The 21,636-nt window shown below is 30.7% G+C and overlaps 5 protein-coding genes across 9 annotated transcripts; 2 read left to right on the top strand and 3 right to left on the bottom strand.

The window, feature by feature from the left end:
- Nucleotides 1–566: 566 nt before the first annotated feature.
- Nucleotides 567–3,395, bottom strand: LOC140667759 (uncharacterized). Of its 2 annotated transcripts, none has more exons than XM_072895979.1 (9): nt 3,266–3,395; nt 2,844–3,015; nt 2,501–2,669; nt 2,052–2,266; nt 1,811–1,957; nt 1,468–1,703; nt 1,207–1,389; nt 882–1,044; nt 567–687 (listed from the first exon to the last, which is right to left on the bottom strand). In XM_072895979.1, exons 2-9 carry the CDS (start codon nt 2,997–2,999, stop codon nt 661–663), a joined length of 1,296 nt encoding a protein of 431 aa, XP_072752080.1. In that variant the 5' UTR covers nt 3,000–3,015; nt 3,266–3,395; the 3' UTR covers nt 567–660. The 2 variants fall into 2 exon arrangements, with proteins under 2 accessions (XP_072752080.1, XP_072752079.1); XM_072895978.1 differs by having other exon boundaries at nt 2,844–3,032; nt 3,266–3,391.
- Nucleotides 3,396–3,589: 194 nt separating this feature from the next.
- Grasp65 (Golgi reassembly-stacking protein 2) lies at nt 3,590–6,713 on the top strand. Its single transcript, XM_072896255.1, has 7 exons — nt 3,590–3,799; nt 4,417–4,497; nt 4,617–4,820; nt 4,902–5,119; nt 5,215–5,299; nt 5,433–5,760; nt 6,097–6,713. The coding sequence occupies exons 1-7, from the start codon at nt 3,737–3,739 to the stop codon at nt 6,528–6,530; spliced, it is 1,413 nt and encodes a 470-aa protein (XP_072752356.1). The 5' UTR covers nt 3,590–3,736; the 3' UTR covers nt 6,531–6,713.
- A 283-nt stretch (nt 6,714–6,996) lies between these two features.
- On the bottom strand, nt 6,997–7,739 carry Np15.6 (NADH dehydrogenase [ubiquinone] 1 beta subcomplex subunit NP15.6). The gene has a single exon (XM_072896256.1). It carries the CDS (start codon nt 7,561–7,563, stop codon nt 7,132–7,134), a length of 432 nt encoding a protein of 143 aa, XP_072752357.1. The 5' UTR covers nt 7,564–7,739; the 3' UTR covers nt 6,997–7,131.
- A 1,556-nt stretch (nt 7,740–9,295) lies between these two features.
- On the top strand, nt 9,296–14,741 carry Acn (apoptotic chromatin condensation inducer acinus). 2 transcript variants are annotated; one of them, XM_072895272.1, is made up of 10 exons: nt 9,296–9,481; nt 10,042–11,416; nt 11,720–11,804; nt 11,893–12,003; nt 12,081–12,282; nt 12,371–12,579; nt 12,663–12,884; nt 12,972–13,232; nt 13,555–13,702; nt 14,127–14,741. In XM_072895272.1, exons 2-9 carry the CDS (start codon nt 10,044–10,046, stop codon nt 13,672–13,674), a joined length of 2,583 nt encoding a protein of 860 aa, XP_072751373.1. In that variant the 5' UTR covers nt 9,296–9,481; nt 10,042–10,043; the 3' UTR covers nt 13,675–13,702; nt 14,127–14,741. The 2 variants fall into 2 exon arrangements, with proteins under 2 accessions (XP_072751373.1, XP_072751372.1); XM_072895271.1 differs by having other exon boundaries at nt 13,555–14,741.
- A 264-nt stretch (nt 14,742–15,005) lies between these two features.
- Nucleotides 15,006–21,619, bottom strand: Tm9sf2 (transmembrane 9 superfamily protein member 2). 3 transcript variants are annotated; one of them, XM_072895276.1, is made up of 16 exons: nt 21,217–21,619; nt 20,761–20,828; nt 20,563–20,656; nt 20,343–20,478; nt 19,753–19,874; nt 19,556–19,679; nt 19,332–19,471; nt 19,035–19,211; nt 17,438–17,594; nt 17,094–17,271; nt 16,813–16,972; nt 16,567–16,718; nt 16,375–16,486; nt 16,115–16,286; nt 15,866–15,973; nt 15,006–15,575 (listed from the first exon to the last, which is right to left on the bottom strand). In XM_072895276.1, the coding sequence occupies exons 1-15, from the start codon at nt 21,391–21,393 to the stop codon at nt 15,906–15,908; spliced, it is 2,037 nt and encodes a 678-aa protein (XP_072751377.1). In that variant the 5' UTR covers nt 21,394–21,619; the 3' UTR covers nt 15,006–15,575; nt 15,866–15,905. The 3 variants fall into 3 exon arrangements, with proteins under 3 accessions (XP_072751377.1, XP_072751374.1, XP_072751378.1); XM_072895273.1 differs by having other exon boundaries at nt 15,006–15,973; XM_072895277.1 differs by having other exon boundaries at nt 15,006–15,973; nt 17,438–17,582.
- Nucleotides 21,620–21,636: the final 17 nt, after the last annotated feature.

Below are 21,636 nucleotides of genomic sequence, written 5' to 3'. Positions count from 1 at the left end.
ATACATATACATATATATATATATATATATACACACACACAGACACACACACACACGAGTTTTTGATATCAATTATGAATTATCAAAAATAATTTTTACACAAAAAATCCACATGTTTGAGGTCTTTTCGTGTTAATAACAAGTTGCATTTGTAGTTCTGTCAATTGCAAACTGTTCTCAATTCTGCTGATAATTTACATTCGACTCGCATTTAATGATTTGCATTTTACATTTCTCGATTTAATTTCATTTGAATGAGCTTCCTTCTTAAAACCTTTAGAGAAGTTTTTATCATTTAATATTATGCAAAGATGATATTATTCATGCTAGTTTGCCAAAATATAAATAATAACTGATAAATATAAATGATAATATAATAAACCAACTTCACATTGCACTGTCATATGTATATTATATAATATTATACATATAACATATAAAATAATGTTATATATATTGATATGTACATTATAATATAAATTAATATACTATAATATATTATAATGTTAATATACTATAATGTAATATAATATTATATATTATGTATATTATAATATTATATATAAAATATATAAAATATTTATTTATTCTTAATTTTTATTGATGATACATATACATATTATTAAATATATGGTACAAATCTTTTTTTAAGAGTGTTTCCTATTCTTTCTTCAAAGCTTTGAGTTCCTAAAATAAAAAATATATTATAGTTTATATGTTAATAAAAACTATATTATAATAGAGTTCATACATTACTTAAAAAATATACATACACAATTATATGTATGTATATATGTATACATACGTATATACATAGCATAAATATTTTATTAACTTATAATTTAATTATCATACATGAAGGTATTATCAATACAACTTACGCTAGCAATATCATTATCATAAATTTCCTGGCAATTGTGAATAAAAACTGCAGTTTGTTCTTCTTTTTTTTTAATGTCTGCTTCTAATTTATTCTTTTTCAAATATTTTTCATTGAAGCAGGCTTGATTTTTATCATATTTGGCTTTCTGTTCCTTTTTATCACTAACAATAATTATTTAATTTTAATTATTTTTATAATCAAAGAGTATAAATATATATGTATATAAAACTTTATAATATTAAAGTATGCATGTGTACACAAATAAAATATAATCCAAATAGTTAAAAAAAATCTATTCTTAAATCAAATTTAACCAATATTACCTCAACAGTTGGTTATACAAGTTGTGCAGTGGGATAATATCTTCTTCACGATGTAACTGTAGTTTGTTCATTTTTTTATTCATTTGATCTTTATGCAGTGTTAATTTATTCTGCCATTCATTCAATATGTTATTCAATGAATCAATTTGCTTTTGAATATTATTTAATTTTGTTTTCTTGTTTCTATATAAAATAGAATATATATCAATAATTATTTATAATATAAATAATCTACATCAATAAACATAATTGAAAACATACATCAGCTCTTTATCTACATCTATCACAGTAGAGAATTTGTCATTCATTTTTAAAACAAAATTTAATTTTTCTCCTATTTGTTTTATGGATTGTTTCTTTTCCTGAATGGCTTCCTGTATTATATCACGTTCTTCTAATTTTAATTTCTTTTGTTCCTTGAATTCATCTAAACGGGATTGATATTCTTCTGGTGAATGTACAACTTCTGACTGTAATTCAGCTATCCCCTTGGACAGCTAAAAATTATATTGTAATTGCATGCATTTAAAACTTATTAGATTAATTTTTTAGCAATAAAAATGTCACATTATTATAAGATCAAGGTTTAAATAAAGATAATTACCTTTCCCATTGCCGTTTTAACAGAGCCACATTGCTCTTTGGCAATTTGATTTTCTTTTTCTACTTCATATTTAATTTGGTCAAGCTGTAATTCTTTTTTATTAAGTTTTTCTGTTTGTGATTGCATATGTTGTATGTCACTCTCCAGCTAATATAAAAATATATATTCATATTATTGTATGTTGTAATAAAATGTTAATTAAAAGCAGAAATATATCTTAACAAAAATTCCTTTTCATTACTTTGTTTATCATAGATGACTGATTTGATTTATGCCTAGCTTTATTATTAATCAATTCCACAATTTGAACATTCCTTTCTTTTAATTCTTCTAATAGTCTTGCTGTTGCTTCAATTTCATCATTCTTCTTATTAAATTCTACTTTTGTCCGTATTGCATACAATACAAAATTGACAAGAAATTTTGCTTGTCTTTTAAATCGATGTTTCTTTTTATCTATAAAATTTGTAATATCAAGAAATTTTATATAAAATTGTATATATATATATATATAATATATATATATATATATATATACAAAATTAAGAAAATGAACTAATACAAGCCAAGCTATAAACTTATGCATGTTTATGTATATGACTTTGTGCTTAGTTCAAATTAACCTTATTTTCTTAATTTATTTATATGTATATATAATGAACTTAAAAAATTTTAAACTGAAATTTATACCAGGCTTAGTTGCACCAGGATTATTATTAGGATTAGTGATGTCAGTAAAACAAAAATCATCTAGAAATATCCTATTTAATATTGGTGTCACAGCTGCGTATAAGTTTATCAGATTGATAAAATCAGAATCCTCATAACACATCATAACAGTATATTGTTCCGGAAATGGCTGTAAAATTTTGTTCAGATATTAATAAGTGTTATATACTTCTGAAAAATAGTAACATATATATATATATATATATATATATATATATATATATATATATGTATGTTACTATTTTTCAGAAAAAGAAATATTTTATATAATTCATATATATACAAATAATTTATAAAGTTTTACCTGCTTAATTAAGTTGACATCAATACAAAATTTTGATAAAAATGCTTTTAATAAATTCACAACATAATCTTCTGTTGGGTTTTTGAGATCTTCAATAGTTGATAGAAATCCACAGTCCAATAAATCATCATTAATTTTTTTAATAGAAAAATCCATGTCGATTTTCTGTTATCTGCAAATTAATTGATTCTAAAAAAAATAATATAATAAATACAATAAGAAATCTTTATATTAAATATAATGTGTGTATGTGTATATTATCAATAATATAAATAATAATACAAATGAATAATATAAATAACAATATACATATGAACATTTTTTCATTACTTTAAATAGGGTTGCACACACATACACACACAACTTATGAAAAGATTTGTGAAAGATAAATCTCTTCTTTAGATTTTTAATAAAAAACTTACTGAATGTATTAAAAGCGGTTTAGAGCAACTTTTATACACACAAAACACGCATTCCGTTACGCACTACAATATTTGAATCTGAATCTAGTGTACTTTGCTATCTTTTATGTCATCGATCATGTAATTTTGCAAGAGGACTCAATTGCTTGGTAGTAATTGAATGTGATTGTCTCTTACTTTTAGAACTAACAAAATCTAAAAGTAAGAACCAATCACATTCGATTACTATCAAGCGGTTGAGTTCGCTGAAGATGCTCCATTATTATTAGGACTATTTGAAAGATAAAGTTGAACACAACCAACATCACCAGATTATGCCGCATGGCGGCTGTGACGTCATTATAGCTGCGTTCTAATACCCTTGCCACGTATTTTTGCTGTTTGGTGTCTGCAAGTGTCTCGCGCGATTAACAATTGGTTTAATGTCTTTTACTTGCTCGTCTCAAGTGACTTAAGAAGCTCTCGGCAGAAATGGGATCGTCTCACAGCGTAGAGATACCGGGAGGCGGAACAGAAGGTTATCATGTATTAAGGGTAAGATGGATCTGTCAAGAACAATTACTCCAAATATACTATTAATTACTCCAAATGTATCATTTGCTTTTAAAATTTGTTTATATAAATATTGTAGAGAAAGACCAGCAATAAAACGTAACAACATATTAACTTATTCAACTTATACATCAGTATGTATTCACATTATGTCTACATGGTTCAATTTGACATATTGTGACTACTAGAAATGTCATCCATATATAATACATTTGTTTTTTTTTTTTTACTTTTTTTTTAATATCACACATTAGAAAGTTTAATAAATTGTTTTTATATTTTGAGGTCTTTGGATAATGCAAAATTTACTTTGATAAAAATATTAAGAAAAGTAAGTTTTTTTCACAAATTCTATCAATTTTTTATGTTAAATATTTTTTTTCTTATTGAATCTAACAATACAATCAGAATAAAATCTACTTAAAATTAAATGATACAAATCAAATTATACCTTGTTTTAACATTTGTTTAAATAATTTTATTAAATTTAAACAAATCTATTAAAAATTTCAGAAATAATAATAAGTATATAAATAGAATATAAATAGGTACAAGATATTTTATATATATAAGATAACTTGTATCTCTTTTTTTTGCAGGTTCAAGATGGTTCACCTGGACAGCAAGCAGGACTTGAAGCATTTTTTGATTTTATTGTAGCAATTGGAAATACTCGATTAGTACGTTTACTAATAATTTCTACTATATATTATAAAAATGCATTTCTTGTACAGTTGCAGTAATTATTGTAGTAGAATATATACTACATTTTAAAATGCTGCATATTTGTTCCTCATAGGACCAAGATAATGACACCTTGAAGGAACTTTTAAAGGCTGGTGTAAATAAGGAATTAACAATTACAGTGTATAGTAGTAAAACACAATCTGTAAGACGAACAAAAATTGTACCAAGTATGACATGGGGTGGACAGGGTTTATTGGGCGTTAGTATACGGTTTTGTTCGTTTGAAGGTGCCAACGAAAACGTTTGGCATGTACTTGTGAGTACTTTCATTAATTATTAATTTCATATAATGAAGTATCATTTCACAGTGGAAAAAAGTTGATATCTAAATTTGTAGGAAGTACATCCATCATCTCCTGCAGAGTTAGCTGGCTTACAACCATTTACTGATTACATCATTGGTGCAGATTCCATTCTCCATGAAAGTGAAGATTTATTTACTTTAATAGAGGCACACGAATCACGGCCTCTTAAATTGTATGTATATAATACTAAGGATGATTCCTGCAGAGAAGTGACTATTACACCTAATAATACTTGGGGTGGAGAAGGAAGGTACATGACTTTTTTTTACAAAATGTCTGAGATACAATAATTATTAAAATCATAATACAATGTATAGAGATTATTATTGTATTCTTATTTAATAGCTTAGGATGTGGAATTGGATATGGATATCTGCACAGAATACCTGTTAGAAGTGTGCCAGAGCATAAACCTGCTAATTCATATGTGGTAAGAAGATGCACTATGAACTTTTACAAGTTATCCAGTAAATACTTTTCTTTCTTTTCAACATGTTATGTATATTATTTTTATTATTATATATAATTCTGTATATTTTACGTTATAAATATTTTTATTTCAGAATGTCAAGATTACTACACAAACTCAACCAACAGTAACTACCACAATGACTACTACAACTACTGTGGCAGAAATCAATCCAATTATCAATACACCACCTGGCTTATCCGTTCCACCAAATTATACCGCTGCATTGGATAACTCTGAACACACTATGAAAAATTTGAAAAGCGAACAGGAAGTTAGATCAATTGAAAATCTACCTGGCTTAAATCTACAAGTACAAACAACAAGTCATCCCAATTTCACTGGTGCTGCTAGTAGCTATACACCAGTCAGTTCAGTTCCTCATATGTTTTCAAATCAACCTTCTGTTAGTTTCACATCTGGTAAGCATGACAAAACTTTATTCTTTCAAAATTGTATTCTTTCAATATTTAAAATTGTTTTTCGAATTGTACAAAAATCGAACTAAATTTCAAGAAATTAAGAGAGAACCGTTTTTATTCATAGCTTCTTTTCATGAAAATTAAAACATAAATTTAATGTAAAATATTGCTAAGTTTTTGCTACGATTTTATTAAATTTTATTCCAAGATTCTTATTATACACATATAAAACTTTTAGTAGAAAAAGAAGAAAATGGTAAAGATTTTTGAACTTACTATCTTTGTAACATTTAGCTATTTAAACTGATATTGATTTATTTGCTTATAATTATTTAGGCTCTTATCAAGCAACCCCAAATATTCCTGGCATGCCAACTATTCCAGCATTACCAACAGCATTACCTACGAGCGTCACCAATTCTTATGAAACAACGGCAGCAACATCATCTGGATCAATCAATGTCCCAAGACAACAAAGAGAACAGAACTTTGTTCAAGGTGCGAGCGTAGTTAATATTCCAGAACTGCAAAGAGAACAAAATCCTGTCTATAGTACAACTGTGACTACTGGATTTAACGTGCCTCATTGTCAGTCTCATGTTGTGACGACACCTATCTCACTGCCAGGAATGCCACCTATCACAGTTAGCGCCTCTCTCCCACAAAATACTTCCCTCTATCCATCAGTTCTTCAACAACAAAACCAATTTTCACCTGTTACTACTACTACCACTATCGCTCCAACCTTGACACCAACGTTCACACAGTAGAGTGTGCATTCTTAAAAATTAAATAAAAAAAGAGGATGTGATTTTCACTTTAATAAAACATACTTTTAAGCGTGATGGTGAAATAAAACCGGATTAATTTTTTGTTCTAAATTCAGTTATGACTTGATAAAATTAATTTTAATTTCTTTCATAAATATCAAGAATATACAATGCATAATAAATTTTTTAATGTGTATTAAAGAAAATAATATAATTAATATAGTATTGTAATATTGTACATAAATAAAACAAGATAATAATTATGTATTGCAACACAAAATTCCTGATCTACAAGTATGTTTAATTATACAAATATTAAAAACAAAAAAAAATAAAAATATAACAATACATATATAGTATATTTATATAGATATATAGACTTATATTCAAAACATTTTATTTTAATTGAGGACTGCAAGAGATAGAGATGGTACAATTATAGGTTTGTTTTAAATTTGAAGAGATATTTTAATCCATAATAGAATTTATTCTAAATACATAATCCTCAATTAATATTATAACAAGTATACTAAGTTGATACATAGATAGGCAGCAACAATACTTGAATTTCAAGCAAAATTCTTAGCATTGTCAACACACTTTAAATAATAATCTCGGTATCACCTAATTCCTCATCACTTGGCAGTGTTATTTTAGATGGATCAATTAGATTAGGATCGATGAGAGGAAGACCATGTTCCTCTCTATAACGAAGTTGCAGATATGCCTCTCGCTGTGCCCAGTCCTTGCCTCTGACATCAGGCAGATAACCCAAGACAGTGCCTCCAAGCACAAAGACTATAGTTACAACGACGAACATGGTCACGTGCAGGATATGACGATCTTCTGCCTCGTTTATCTCGCTGAAGCCATAACTCACCCACTTTCTCTTGACAGGTGTTTTTTCCTTCACATCATCGTAATATCTCGGTGTCGTCGTTATCCTCCGATATATTGTTGTCTCCTTAGGTGTTATCAGAGCTAACCCTCTGCGCAAACCTTGCACGCAATTCATGCGAAATAATGCTGCCATTGCCAGTTATCTGCTGTGTGACAATTGTCACGAAAAATATGTGAGAATACCAATGCTGATTATATTATGAGAACCGTATGTTCAGAGAATGAGAGGGAGAAATTAGATAATATTTCTTCAAATATACTCACGTACGTAATACGTACAAGTATACATATAACTATATTTTTCAGTTATATCAGGTTAGATATTCATCGGTAAACTGTATATTTAGTGAATTGGATCTCATTGGCTAATGGTGGACACTTACGTATTTTGATTGGCTACTACATGTATTGAAAATTCCCCAGAATAGAAATTCTCTAAATAAGGCGCGTTCGGAAAGACGCTATTAGCGCTAATAGCGTCGTTCTATCTTTGTTCAACTTTTAATGAGTAACAAAGATAGAATGATACTAGCTATAATAGTGTCTCCCCCGAACGCCTATAGGTTGGTATTCAGTCCGATCTTAAGATCCCGTTGAACCAATGAAGTATAGCCACATGCATCATTTTATTGGTTGAACGAAATCTTAAGATGACCTTAAATATGAGATCAAACTATGAATACCGACCATTAGTCTACAATTATCTAAAAAGCACATTTATATAATAGTGTAAATTTAATGATCAAAGAGAGCAGAAATAATATATTCTTTAATTATATTAACAGAGAGAAGAATGAGAGGGGTCATGCCGCCGTTTTTTAGGGAATGCTTTTTTCCCGCCGTACAGTGGCGCTAACTGGATCCACAATTGAGTTTTCAGAACTACGTGGCTGGATCCACTTTCCAGTGCCACGGTAAAACGACCGATTGGTTCGAGTCCGTGCTAGATCCACAAATTGTGGTTCGTGTCCGTGCTAGATCTATAATCGTGAATCTCAAAAGTACGAAACATATAATAGATTTATTAATGTTTTATTAGATATTATTAGCTGCGTGATCTTTTTCCACTTTAGCATATATTATGAAGTAATATATACGTATATATAGAATTAAAATGTATATTTTATTTCGAAAAAAAATTTAATGTTTTAATAATTTCAATAAAAAAGTATTTTAATAAAATATATATGTGTATATTACTTCAATAAATATTACCAAAATGAAAAATACCAAATTGAAAGACCACGTGAAATAACACAAAATTTCATTAAAATTTCAGATTCTCTTAATTGAGAGAGACGTAATCAAAATTTATTAATAATTCTTTTGGTCGTGATAGACTATCAGCTACGTTTGATCTAAAAGCTTCTAATAAATTTTATATTGGACGTAGGTATATTGGACATTTTCGTGTAATAAATTATTTTGTACACTATTAAATTACAAATTATATGTTGTAATAAATTGTGTATCCTATTTTGTAAAATATATTTGTAAATATATTGTAAAATATATAATTAATTTTATGTGTAATATAAAATTACTTATATAATATATATTTTGTAACACATTTTATAATATACTCTCTTGTTAAATGTTTTATATTAAATTTTATATCATACTTTGTAATATATATTTATAACATGATTAATTCTATGTATAACACAAATATAATACATATTTATATAATACATATTTGTGTATATAAATGTCTTACAAAATGAAAAATTTTATTAAAAATTTTATACATTTTGTTGCGGAGACTATCTCTATTGGATGAAATGTACCGAACGTCGGCCATACATCTGCGGAAAATGTGCATCGAGTCGCTATCTAGTGAAATGCGAATTCGTGGTTCGTGGTCGATCGAACGTCGAATGGTTGTACGGTGGCTCTTGCACGAACGAACCAAGGAAGGAAAGAATTGTTGAATAGCGTCGTCGGGATCACAATTTCTCGTCGAGAGCGCGGCGTATTTATGTGTCATCAAGGCTGTCGGTCGGCACGAAGTCTTTAATTAAACACACGGGAACGCAGCATAAGAAACTCGAGTGAGTAGCCGTCACTGTCGCAGTCATCGCCGCCGCCGAGGGAGACGCGCGAACTTATTCTGATAATTGATAACCACAAACCGGAATGCGTTAGATCGATCGACGAGTACGGAGGAGACCTCGACCTTGGCTGCGGCGAGCGATTGACGGCAATGCGTACGAATTCCTGAATACTAATCTGTAAAAAAAGGTGATCGAAATGACGGTCCGAGTGATACAGATTTAGATCTAATGATTCCGAATGTATATTTCCGCCAATCATCATTAGATCGCGACGCGCGAAATGAATATGGAGGCAATATATGTGAACGTGTGTATGTGTGGAAATTTGACGCCTCAATTGATAAAAAAAAATGCAAATCTTGCGATACTACTTATGATGAATAATGTTTTATTTTTAAGCTGTATTAAGAATTTATAAGATCTATATTGTGATAGAGATTATACGTAAAAACAGTGACATAACATATAAACAATCTATAGTTGATTATACATTGTAATTTCACAGCTAACTGAATAAATTAAATGACATGATTGTTAACAATTTTGTTATTCTTTAGGAATGAGGCGCAAGAGTGAAAGAAATAAAGCGAAGGGATCGCCAGAGAAGAAAGTCGAGAAACCAACGAGAAAGTCAATGCGTAGACGGAAGAAATCGCCTTCCACTTCGCCTTCTGAGCAAGATGCTTTTATCGAAGATGCGGCTAAAAGCGCCGCTCCACCCAAAGAAGTAGAGGAGACAAGCGTACAAACGCGCCTACAAAGTAAGGAATTGGAACCGATGCCACGCGAAGAGAAAGTCTCGTCTACTGAGAAAGACGCGAAGGTGGATTCACCAGAAAATGAAGAAGATAACGGCGGTTCTGTATGGAAAGTAGCAAGGGCGGATGCATCACCAGGCGAGATACAGAAGTTGAAGTTATGTAGACAGCGCAACACATCAGAAGCATCATCAGATACAGCATCTTCGAGTAGGAAAAGTGTTAAGTCAAGTAGCAAGTGGCAAGAAGGTGGTGAGGGCGTTGCAGAGGAGGCTGACTCGGCGGACGAGCAACTGGTTTCTTGTACAAGAACCTTCAGTAGCGCTGAACAGCCGAACGATCCCTCCTCTTCATACCCAGGTCAGGACTCCAACGAAGAGGTAAGTGATAGCAAGGAGATCCTGCCTGAAACCACTTCAGCCAACTTGTTGTCTGACGATAAACCAAACATAGATCAGCACGGTGATTCAAATGAGGCAAATTGCGCTGCCGAAATCGTTGATAACGAATCTGGTAAACCGGGTAGCACGACAACCGCGCTGACTCCTAGTGCAGACGGCGATTATCTTTGCGAGAAGCCCGCTGCTGCTGTTACCGTTCAGGAAGAGAAGTCTGTGGAAGAAATCAAGGAAAAATCAACAGAAATATTCAGCCAAGAGGCTAATGTGGAAAATGTTCATAGAGACACTAGTAGTGAGGATGAGGAGGATGATAAAGCGAAAACGCATCGTCCGGTGGACTCGTCGTCCGATTCTAACGATGAGTCGCGCCCTAAAAGAAGTAGAAGTAGCGACCGAACGTCGCCACGTGCGAATCGCAGAAAACATCGAAACAAATATGGAGATTCGTCTAATTCTGAGACACCCGATTCCGAAGATGAAACAATTGACAATAAAGTCTCGAAACCTTATGTCGAGGAGGAAGAGGAAGAGGAAGAGGAAGACGAGAAACCAAGTACAGAGTATTCACAAGAAAATGATAAAGAACGATCAATTTCGCCGGAAAGAACAAACTCTCACTCAAACAATGTAGAAAAAATGGAGATTGATGAGCAGTGTGAAACTGTGCAGGATAAATCAGAAGAAAATATAATTGAAAAATCAGAACAAACTGCACCAACCGGCATTCAGACGGTCGCTCACAAGCCCGTGAAAGTCAACTTGAAGAGATCATTGTAAGAATAATTATCTTTGTGCAATGAGTATCTTTCATTACCAAAAGAATTTTATTTGAAAAAAGTGTACAGATAAATGTGTTAGATTGTAAGATAGTGTGTTTCTAATAGATATTACTAAAAAAATTCTTGAACATATTATTTGCAGTTTCGATTTAAATTTCGATATTTAATTGAATAAATAATTTAAACTTATTATTTCTTGTACATATAAATGCTAAGCAGATAATTAAAAGATCAATACCGCACAATTATGTATATAAATATATGTATAAAATTTAATAATTTCTACTCGTTTTTCAGTTCGGCAAGGATATCTGAAAAGAACGAAGTGAAAAGAGACGATGTTGATGCAAACGTCGACAATGAGTCTAATAGTCAAAATAAGGTATATGATGTTTAACGCCCTATTAATATTGTGAAAGAATATTTTATTTTTCTAAATTTGCATTATACCTGAGTGATATGTATTTCAGGAAAACGGCAGCGAACAAGAACCGAAATGTGTGCCGAGGAAACGTCGATGGGGGACCGCGCTTTCCACAGATACCGCACCCTCGTTCTCCATCTCGACTGATTCACTCAAAGTAACTTAATTTTATTATGTATCTTATTTTCATTTTTTGAATATATTTTAGAAATTTACTAAGGATAATATTAATAGGCATTGGTACCGGGTGCAAAGCCATTATCTATCAATGAAGTTCGTCTTTCGAAGGACGACGACGAGGACAAAGATCGTCACAAAAGTAATGATAAACGGCACAATTCCAGTGACAGTACAAATGATAATAAAATAACGGACGAAAACTTACAGAAGAATGGTACTGCTAAAAAGGGCAACGCAAAAGCGGACAATCACATTGGTATGTAATTCGTATTTGTAATTTGTTAAAATCGACAAATTTTTACTTTGATTGTGAGATATGCAATGTTTCAATTCTTCCTACGCAGCGACAAGGCGGAAGATATCGATCGTGAAGGAGATGCCGCATGTAAAATCACCGAGCCCGCCTACATCGAAACCTACCAATATTCTCCTCATTAAGAATTTAGTTCGCCCTTTTACGTTAAATCAGATTAAAGAGCTTCTTTCGCGTACCGGCACCATCGTGGAAAACGGTTTCTGGATGGATCGAATTAAATCCAAATGTATTGTTGAGGTACGATTATATAAAATATAGAATGCTAGAATTATCATTGAACTGTATAAGTCTAATATTTCATGATTATTCTGACATTACAGTATTCTAATGAGGATCAGGCCTTTGAAACAAGACAGGCGCTTCACGGAATCTCTTGGCCTATGTCGAATCCGAAGAAGCTCCATGTGGAGTATGCCACGAAGGAGGATATGGAGGTTGCGCGGGAATCATCCAAGGAACAACCAGTCACTCGCAAAATCGAGCCACTTTCAGATCCATGGCAGCAAGATTGGAATCGCGACGAAAAAATCAACACAACTAAAGTAAGAATTTTCATAAATAAGGTAAAATGATATCTAAAACATTGGATTTTGGGTTTTTCAATTCAACGAGACATGTTTATACACTAGGTGACTGTAGTGAGAGAATGGGATTTAGGCAAAGAGGATGGGCAACAGCATATCAGGGAGAAGGAACGTGAAAAGAAGGAACACGACAAGAAGCGACGAGCGAGGAGTCGGAGCCCGACATTGGACGCACATTTATCGGCACCAGCTCGTAAATTTAAGAAGAAGGAGGATGATCCACCGCCAGCTAAGCTCCTGGATGACCTCTTCAGAAAAACGAAGGCAACACCTTGCATATATTGGCTGCCACTTACGAATGAACAGGTGAGTGAACTCACATTATAAAGTTACAAAAGATAACGATGAAAGTTACCTAGTGTTTCAATAGATATTTAAATGTTTATTGGAACAGAATTGTAAATATAAAATATGTACGTGTACAGTATAAGAAGATACTTTTGAGGAAATTGTTTTACAATTTTGTTATTCAATTCTTTATTTTGTCGATTAAAAATTAAAAATTTTCCATTCCAGAAAACTTTGACAAACAAATAAATTAATTAACGATGAAACTATATTATATAATTTAACTATATTATTATAAAATTTAAATTTAATTATATTATAAAATTTTAAACGATCGTAGATAGTCGTCAAGGAAGAGATGCGACGACAACACATGGCTGAACACGCGCGCAGATTAGAAGAGATGAGACGTGCTGACAGAAACAGGGATGGCCGACGTCGGCGTAGTCCAAGAAAATAAGATCAATGCATCATCGGCAACGATTAACGTACCTTTCCTTTAACCTGATTTGACCAAACCTAAATTTGATTTGACCTTAATCTATTCATTCTGCCTCTTCAATCAATCTTTTAATTTTAGATCCTATTGTTTTTTTTACTATTATATGTTACTTATCACAGATGTATTATTATATATATATATATTTTTTTTTCCAAGAATATCTCAGATGATAAATTCAACATTTGTTATGATTTTGTTTTCTAATAAGGGTGAGCATTGATTTCGAGCATTTCAAGTTTTATTTGTGTTTTCTTTCTTAACATGTTTCTATCCTATTTTTTTTGTATTTCCTTTCTCAGTTTGATCTTAAGTCGCTTACAAATGATATCATTTGATGCATGATTATCAAGAATCCTTCCTTTTTAAAATTCCTTTCCTCATGTATCAAAATTAAACCATACTTCTTACAGGTCAACATTTATCTATCCTACAGAGAGCCAATAATTAGATCAGACATGGTGTAGTGATACTGTGTATTGCATCGACCACGGCAGGTGATACTGATTTATGATCTCTACGTCATACTAAGACCATGTGAAAGACACATCTGCTCGCAGTATCCACATGAAACATTTTACAACGTGGGAAGTTCTTTAAAGAAAATAGACGAACACATGTCAAATGTGGACATGTATAATAGACTTGCACTCATAATTGAGTAATTTTCGTTTCTTCGTTCTTTTTTTCTTGTTTCTTTTTTTTTTACAAATTGAGCATTGACAAGTATACTCGAATGGATATGACGCAATCTGGTTGGGAAATACTGCCGCTCGAACTTTAGAAGAACATTGTGAAGACGTCTCGAACATCGTTTAATGGACGAAAAAGAAACAATGTCATTAAATATTCTTCTCCAAAATCCATTTCGATCTCTGCGAGCCCGTCAACTACCAACCATTCAACTTTGGTAGTGGCTACAGTTGGAAACGTCGCGTCAGTGTTTAATTGTGCGATAGACTAGCGGCAGAACGAAGATATATATGTAAATATAACCGATATTCCAATGACACATGTAAAATTATTAATAAATCTTAAACAAAGAAAGAGAATACACTACTAGGATATATAGAAATTACATTTACCGCTTACTTTTTACAATACACCTATCAGAAAACTTTGTTATTCATCTGTAGACAAAAGATTGAGAAGAACGTGAATAAGCAAATACATTTATGCTTAAAACAAAGAAATCGCTTATTGTGTTATGTTCGTAAAATCGTATTTAATAAATTCCTTATAAAATAACTCGCGAAATGGAATGTGACGGATAAACATCTTTGCAAAATATATAAACTTATATCGATAATTTTATTTGTATTTTTAATAACATTACCACTGACGAGATAATATCTCGTCGGTGCCAACGCTAACATTGTAGTTATTTTAATTTAAAAAATTTAAATACAGAAAGTATGCATATCGCCTATTAAATATATATCACGGTTATGAATACTAGCAATAGTAACAAAGAAAGAATAGAAGAAAGACGTAAAATTAAAATGTTAGATTGGTTCTCAATTTGTACATTTACTTGTGTAAACCTATATAATTTAAAAAACATGACAATATACTCGTGTCATTCAAGCGAATTGTACTTACGATCTCTCTTGTGTATTTCTCACAATTAATACTTTTTAATTTTTAACACAAAAAAAATTATCTTTGCATCTTTTTATGTGGTAAATGTATTAATAAATGATAAATAATCTGGTCAAATATTATGTAACACCGAAGATTTAACATTATGAGATATTAAATCTTAAACGTGTCGTAACTGCACACTGTGTAACGTTTCTCCCAGTGTTCCAGAACTGAACAAGTAAAATAAAATGCTTATTGCAATATAGTTTTGCGAATATCTAAAACATATGTCATCAATATGCATGATGTATGTTAGACGCTTATTTGGGAAAATATTTCTGAAGAATGTCAGATAGTCGATAACGTATCATTATCCGAAAAGTGTACCTCTTTCGTATTAATAAAATTAATCACATCTATTATTTATGACAATACTTAACAATAACGTGAAAAGTATACTAATATTCACTCATTATTACCGCAACAAATTTTTTTCTGTTCTAATGCCAGTTTATATAATATCGACTATCATTCATTCTTGTTTCGATCAATTACGCATTAATTTTACCACATTCATCAAACAGGCATTGTTCTCGCCCTCAATTTATTTAATCAACCTTCACAACACTATAAATCTTGCGCACAAACCAAAAACAGGCGAAGAAGCCAATGGAACCTGAAAAAAAAAAAGAATTGTTTCATTATATATATATATATATATATATATATATATATATATATATATATATATATATATACTAAATTGTTTACATTTTTTTTAAATACTACAGTTGTATACATAACGAATAGTACTCACCAGTCAAAAGGAAGAATAAGTAAACCATGATAAATGTATATCCGAAATACAGGAACGTAGAAGTGGCGCCTTCAATATCTAATTTAGTGATGAAGAAATGTATACAATAAATTAACAAGTAGACAGCAGTAAAACCGGATGTGAGAAAACTACGCCACCACCAGTGATAATCCTATAAACAATTTTATTCACATTATACTATTTAATAGAAGAAATTATTTATCTCATTCTATATACATTATATATATATATATATTTACCTCCGCACAAAGGTGGAAATAACAGAGTAAAATCGTCGTCTCTGAACATGTGATAACGAGTATAAGGAAAACCAAAAAGAGAAATCCGAACATATAATACACTTGGCTTGACCTGTAAAAAATGATTTATAAGAGAATGTTTATTGATAAAGATTAATATATATTTATACACATGCATAAAAATGTACTTGCCACAGAGAATTAAGTATGAAAAATAACTGTATAAATATGCAACCGAATGGTAAGACACCACCCATTATGACACCAGGTACTGGTTGTGTGTAGAAATTTTGCTCTGGTATCTGTCGAGGAATCTGATTCGTTCGCACTGGATGTTCTAAAGCCTATAGAATTATTCATAGTATTATATATAGTTATTTATTATATATAGTTATTTGTATGTGTATGTAAGTTAAAATAATATTAATCAACTATTACTCTTTTTTTAAAGCCAAAATAGGCGCCGATGAATGTTAATGGTACTGACACTCCGAACCACAATGCCAGAAGTGCGATTAGAGTACTGAAAGGTACTGCGGCTGAACTTCCATTCACCCAGAATATCAAATTCATTATGAAGAATAAGCTAAACACAATTCTGAAAAAGAAAATATAATTTTACATACATCTATATCTCGAATATAAGTGATAAAAGAAAGAGATATTATCTTATTTCAAATGCAACAAAATCAACAAATTTTGAAAGAATGTGTTTTTACCCGGGGCTAAGCATGGATGTAAGTAAGACATTGGATTTCCATTTTTCTCCGCCGAAACTCTTGTATATCCGAGCAGCTGCGTATCCCGCAGTGGTTCCCAAACAAACGTACAAAACCATCGCACAAGTCATCAGTGCACCTCTGTTAGCAGGTGAGAGGAAACCCAAGCAGGCAAATGCTGTAAAATTATAATATTTGTAATTTAATGTTTAAAAGAAAAAAAATAATGCATGAATTTAATCTAATTAATATATATGTTAAACTTAAATTTTTTGCAATTCTAAAATAATTTTATAAATATTATTTAGATTTAACTTTTAATTAATTTTATAAATATAATCTACCTAATGTAACTAATGTCATGAAGAATACTTGAACACCAGATCCAAGCAGAACCGAAAGCAACATTCCTTTACGCGGAGGGCGGAATACGTCGCCGTGTACCAATTTCCATCCAAACTCTTCTTGTGCATCTTCTCCTGATTCTATCTGGAAGTAGGCCTGCGTTATCACAACACAGACAAACGGATCACAATTTTGTAAAAGTGAAGAAAACGTTTGGTTACCTTCACCTTTTCATAAAATATTACATTGTTCTGTAAAAGTTCAATTTTGTGCAATCAAGTTAAGTTTTTAAAGCATTTCTTATTATTAGTGTATATTATTATGCAATATTTGAATTATTAAATTAAAAGGTCATAATTTGAAACTAAGTTTTGAAAAAATTAAAAACTCTTATTATACAGTGGAAACTTTTTTGCAAAAACCCCTAGAGAGCCCATTTATGGATGTGTGCCACTTAATGTTTCAATTTGATCAATCAGAACAAATGGGACAAAGATTTCTTTGTCTTGATTGACCAATTTGGTCAATCAAATACTTCAAAGCATTTATAATACTAAATGTAGTATTACATTCTATAACATAATTTTGAATAATTCTTTAGAATTTTATTAAATTTTATCAAAAGCTTTCATACACAAATACGCGAGCGCGTACTTGTGTATGAACACGTATATATACAATATCGTATGTGTGTTTGTGAATAAAATCTTTAATAAAAAAAGAGAAAATTTTTTTAATTTATGTCCTTTCAATATAATAATAATTCAGCTGTCAAGTAATGTTATCTGTGTTATTATCTATGTACACACACACATATATATATATATATATATATATATATATATATATATATATGACATACACATATACAATATCTATGTATATATATATATATATATATATATATACATATATATATATATATATACAGGGTGTCTGGTAATTCGTTAAAAATCTCTCGTGTACAGATAGAGCGGATAAAACTGAGCAAAAAAGTCCTTTACATTTTGCAATTTTCGCAATAATTATTGAGAAATTAATTTACAAATATCGACTAATTCGTACCAATATATTAGCGTTCTGCGAAAAGATAGCCCTAGGAGCACAGCGAGAAGAGACAGTTACACGGTTACTATGCGTGCGACTAGCAACCGCGTGACAGCGGGCTGGCTTTTCTCGCCAAATGCTAATACTCACACAAATTGGTCGATATTTTTTAATTAATTTTTCAATAATTATTGCAAAAATCGCAAAATGATTTAGAACTTTTTTGCTCAGTTTGATTCGCTCTACCTGTACATGAAATTTTTTACGAATTATCGGACACCCTTTATATTGTATAATATTATATACATATGTCATATATGTTTAATTATGTGTGTGTGTGTGTATATATATACATATATATGAAAGACTTCCATAAATATATTCTCAATATTATAAATTTACTTCATAGTAAAATAAAAATGTGTAAAATAAAAGAAAGATTAGACATGCAGCTAAGTTACAGCTATTTAAAAAGTATTTATAAAATTAAAAAAGTATTTAAGTTATTTGAATAAAAACTTATGTAAAATAACTGTGTTATATAAGTACCTGATTATATCGTGCGATATCTTTGTGCAGTGTACGAAGCATTATCATAGCCACCATACCGGAGAGAAATAGAACGATTATCAGTGAGTTAAGAATACTGAACCACTGAATATTTGTATGTGGCATCGATTCCAAAATGTAATCCCATCTGGATGACCATTTGATTGTGTTATTTTTCTGAAATATAACAAATATATAGTATTATGTGACACATAAAATAAAAAATAAGTAAAGTTTACAAGTTGTTATTAAGATATCCTTGCATAATCATATTATTTTGTATTTGTAAAAACTTACCACATATTTAACAGAATATGAATATATCACTTGAAACGTTTGTCCAGATGGAAGATCATTGGCTGGTAATTCTAATGGTACTTGACTTTCACAATCAATTGCACTGGTATGCTTAATACTGTGAGGCACTACTTTTGCAGCTATTAAAAATGCACTCATATGATCAATACAATATTTATTAATGTGTAATTAAACACTGCTGGATCAGGTTTATGTATACTTACATATGATACGACCACCATTTTCCTTAAAATTTGATCCCCATTCTTCTGTAGCACCACTATGATAAGTTATAGTAAGATTCACATGATTGAACAAATAATAAGTTTTCGGTTTGTTGTATGGACCCTAGCAACATACATAAAAAAATATTATTTCTAATTTTCAAAAGATTAAAAGAATTTAATAGTCCTATACTCACATGTATAGTACAAGTGTCTTGCTGAGATCTAGACTCTTTGGAGTAACAACCCATAGGGAAGCCAGTACTGCAATATTGTCGCTCGTCTTCTAATTGATAACACCATGTTACTGGCATGTTATCTGACAGAAATGACACATATTAATTGATTAGTGAGTTTTTATAAGTATACAGATAATAATAAAAAATATTGTAATTGCAAAACTGTAACTTTTTAGAAAAACTTTTATACAATAATCTTTAGAAATCTTTAAGATTTGTTGATCAATTACAATAGAGAAACAATAAAATTAAAATAATAAGTATAATTTAATAAAATAACAATTCAGTAAATATAAGCAATAAATATATTAATATATGAAAAAATAAATACAAGAACTCAATATAATATTCTCATTTATCATTTCTTTTTCCTCTTTTTCTAAAATTTTTAAATAGATGCATAATATAATAGGTGAATAATACATCTTTCCAAGATATCAATAAAATAGCATATTATAGGAAAGAATTACAATTAAAAATATCCAAAAAAATTATTTTAATTGATACCAAATATATTTTCACCTGTTCAAAGTTTTTTAATACTTTACCAACAATCCAGTGATGCTGATAATTGACTGCTAGTCCTTTCTTTAATAACTGCAACCTCTTTTCAGAAGTGTCTTCCCCTCCTGTATATGTTTTCGTACAAATTTTGGCACACTTGACATTTTTCAAGAATTCCAACTAAAAATACACAATAATATATTTTAATTAATTTCTTCAGAAATTAAATTTTAAAAAATTGATTTTAGATCTTATTGCTTCTACCTTGTACGGAGATGGACGTATACGTTCTCCGAATACAACTTGTCCCAAGTTTTCAACTGGAGATTGTTCATCTTCCGCCGTACAGAAGTCAAAACTATAGATTAAAGTATAAAATATTAAAAAATGATTATAAAATCTATATATTTTATATTAGAAAAATCTAGTAAAAAACAGATTAATTATTATAATATTACTTACTGACTATATTCATATGGTATGACATACTTTTCTGTATTTAGACGATTTACATACAGTTTGATTTCATTCTGAAACAGATTTAGATATATAATTTTTTTTATTACTGTATACATTATATTATGTGTGTGTATGTACATATATATATATATATAATTTGGATAAAAATAAAAATCAAATTTAGATAAAATTAGATAAAGTTTAATATGTATATATATATATATATATATATATATAAAAGAAAGACATGTAATCATAAAGAAATAATACACTGGTACAATTTGTATATACTGACATAATTTTATATGAAATGACAAGATAAGATATAGATAAAACTTAATGCGTAAAAAAAATATAAAGTACATAATGTGTGCACGCAAGTGCATCAAATATACATAGTGACACGGAACATCCATGATCCGTCATAACCAACCGGTCGCAATTCTTGTATGTACACACCTTACAGGTTGCAGTAATCTCGCCGGCTTTGCAGTAATTCACAGGCGCCAGGCCGGGCAAATAGAAGGCCCAGGCACCGTGAAGTACGCATAAAAGCGTATAAAAGATCGCCGTCGCCGTCGCCGTCGTCGTCGTCGTCGTCGTCGTCGTCGTCGTCGTTCTCATCGCCGTTGTCATCGACGCAATAGCTTATGTTCTTAATAGCTTCTGTCGTTCGCGTTGCCTGCGTAAAATATACTCTCCTACGTGAAAGTGTCCGATCGCATCATACACCGCGGGTTTCTTTCGTTTACGAGGGATTTCGCGAAACGTCGTCGCGAGAACACGCAAACGCGTATCACATCTCGAACGCTGCCATGACACGTCATGAAGTGCGCGACGGCTCTGCCTGGTGACTGGTGACTAATAATCACCCCAGTC

The sequence above is a fragment of the Anoplolepis gracilipes genome, chromosome 7 (assembly GCF_047496725.1).
Source record: "Anoplolepis gracilipes chromosome 7, ASM4749672v1, whole genome shotgun sequence".
Lineage (NCBI taxonomy): Eukaryota > Metazoa > Arthropoda > Insecta > Hymenoptera > Formicidae > Anoplolepis > Anoplolepis gracilipes.
Note: the sequence above shows the minus strand (reverse complement) of the source record. Positions and strands in the feature narration are given on the sequence as shown.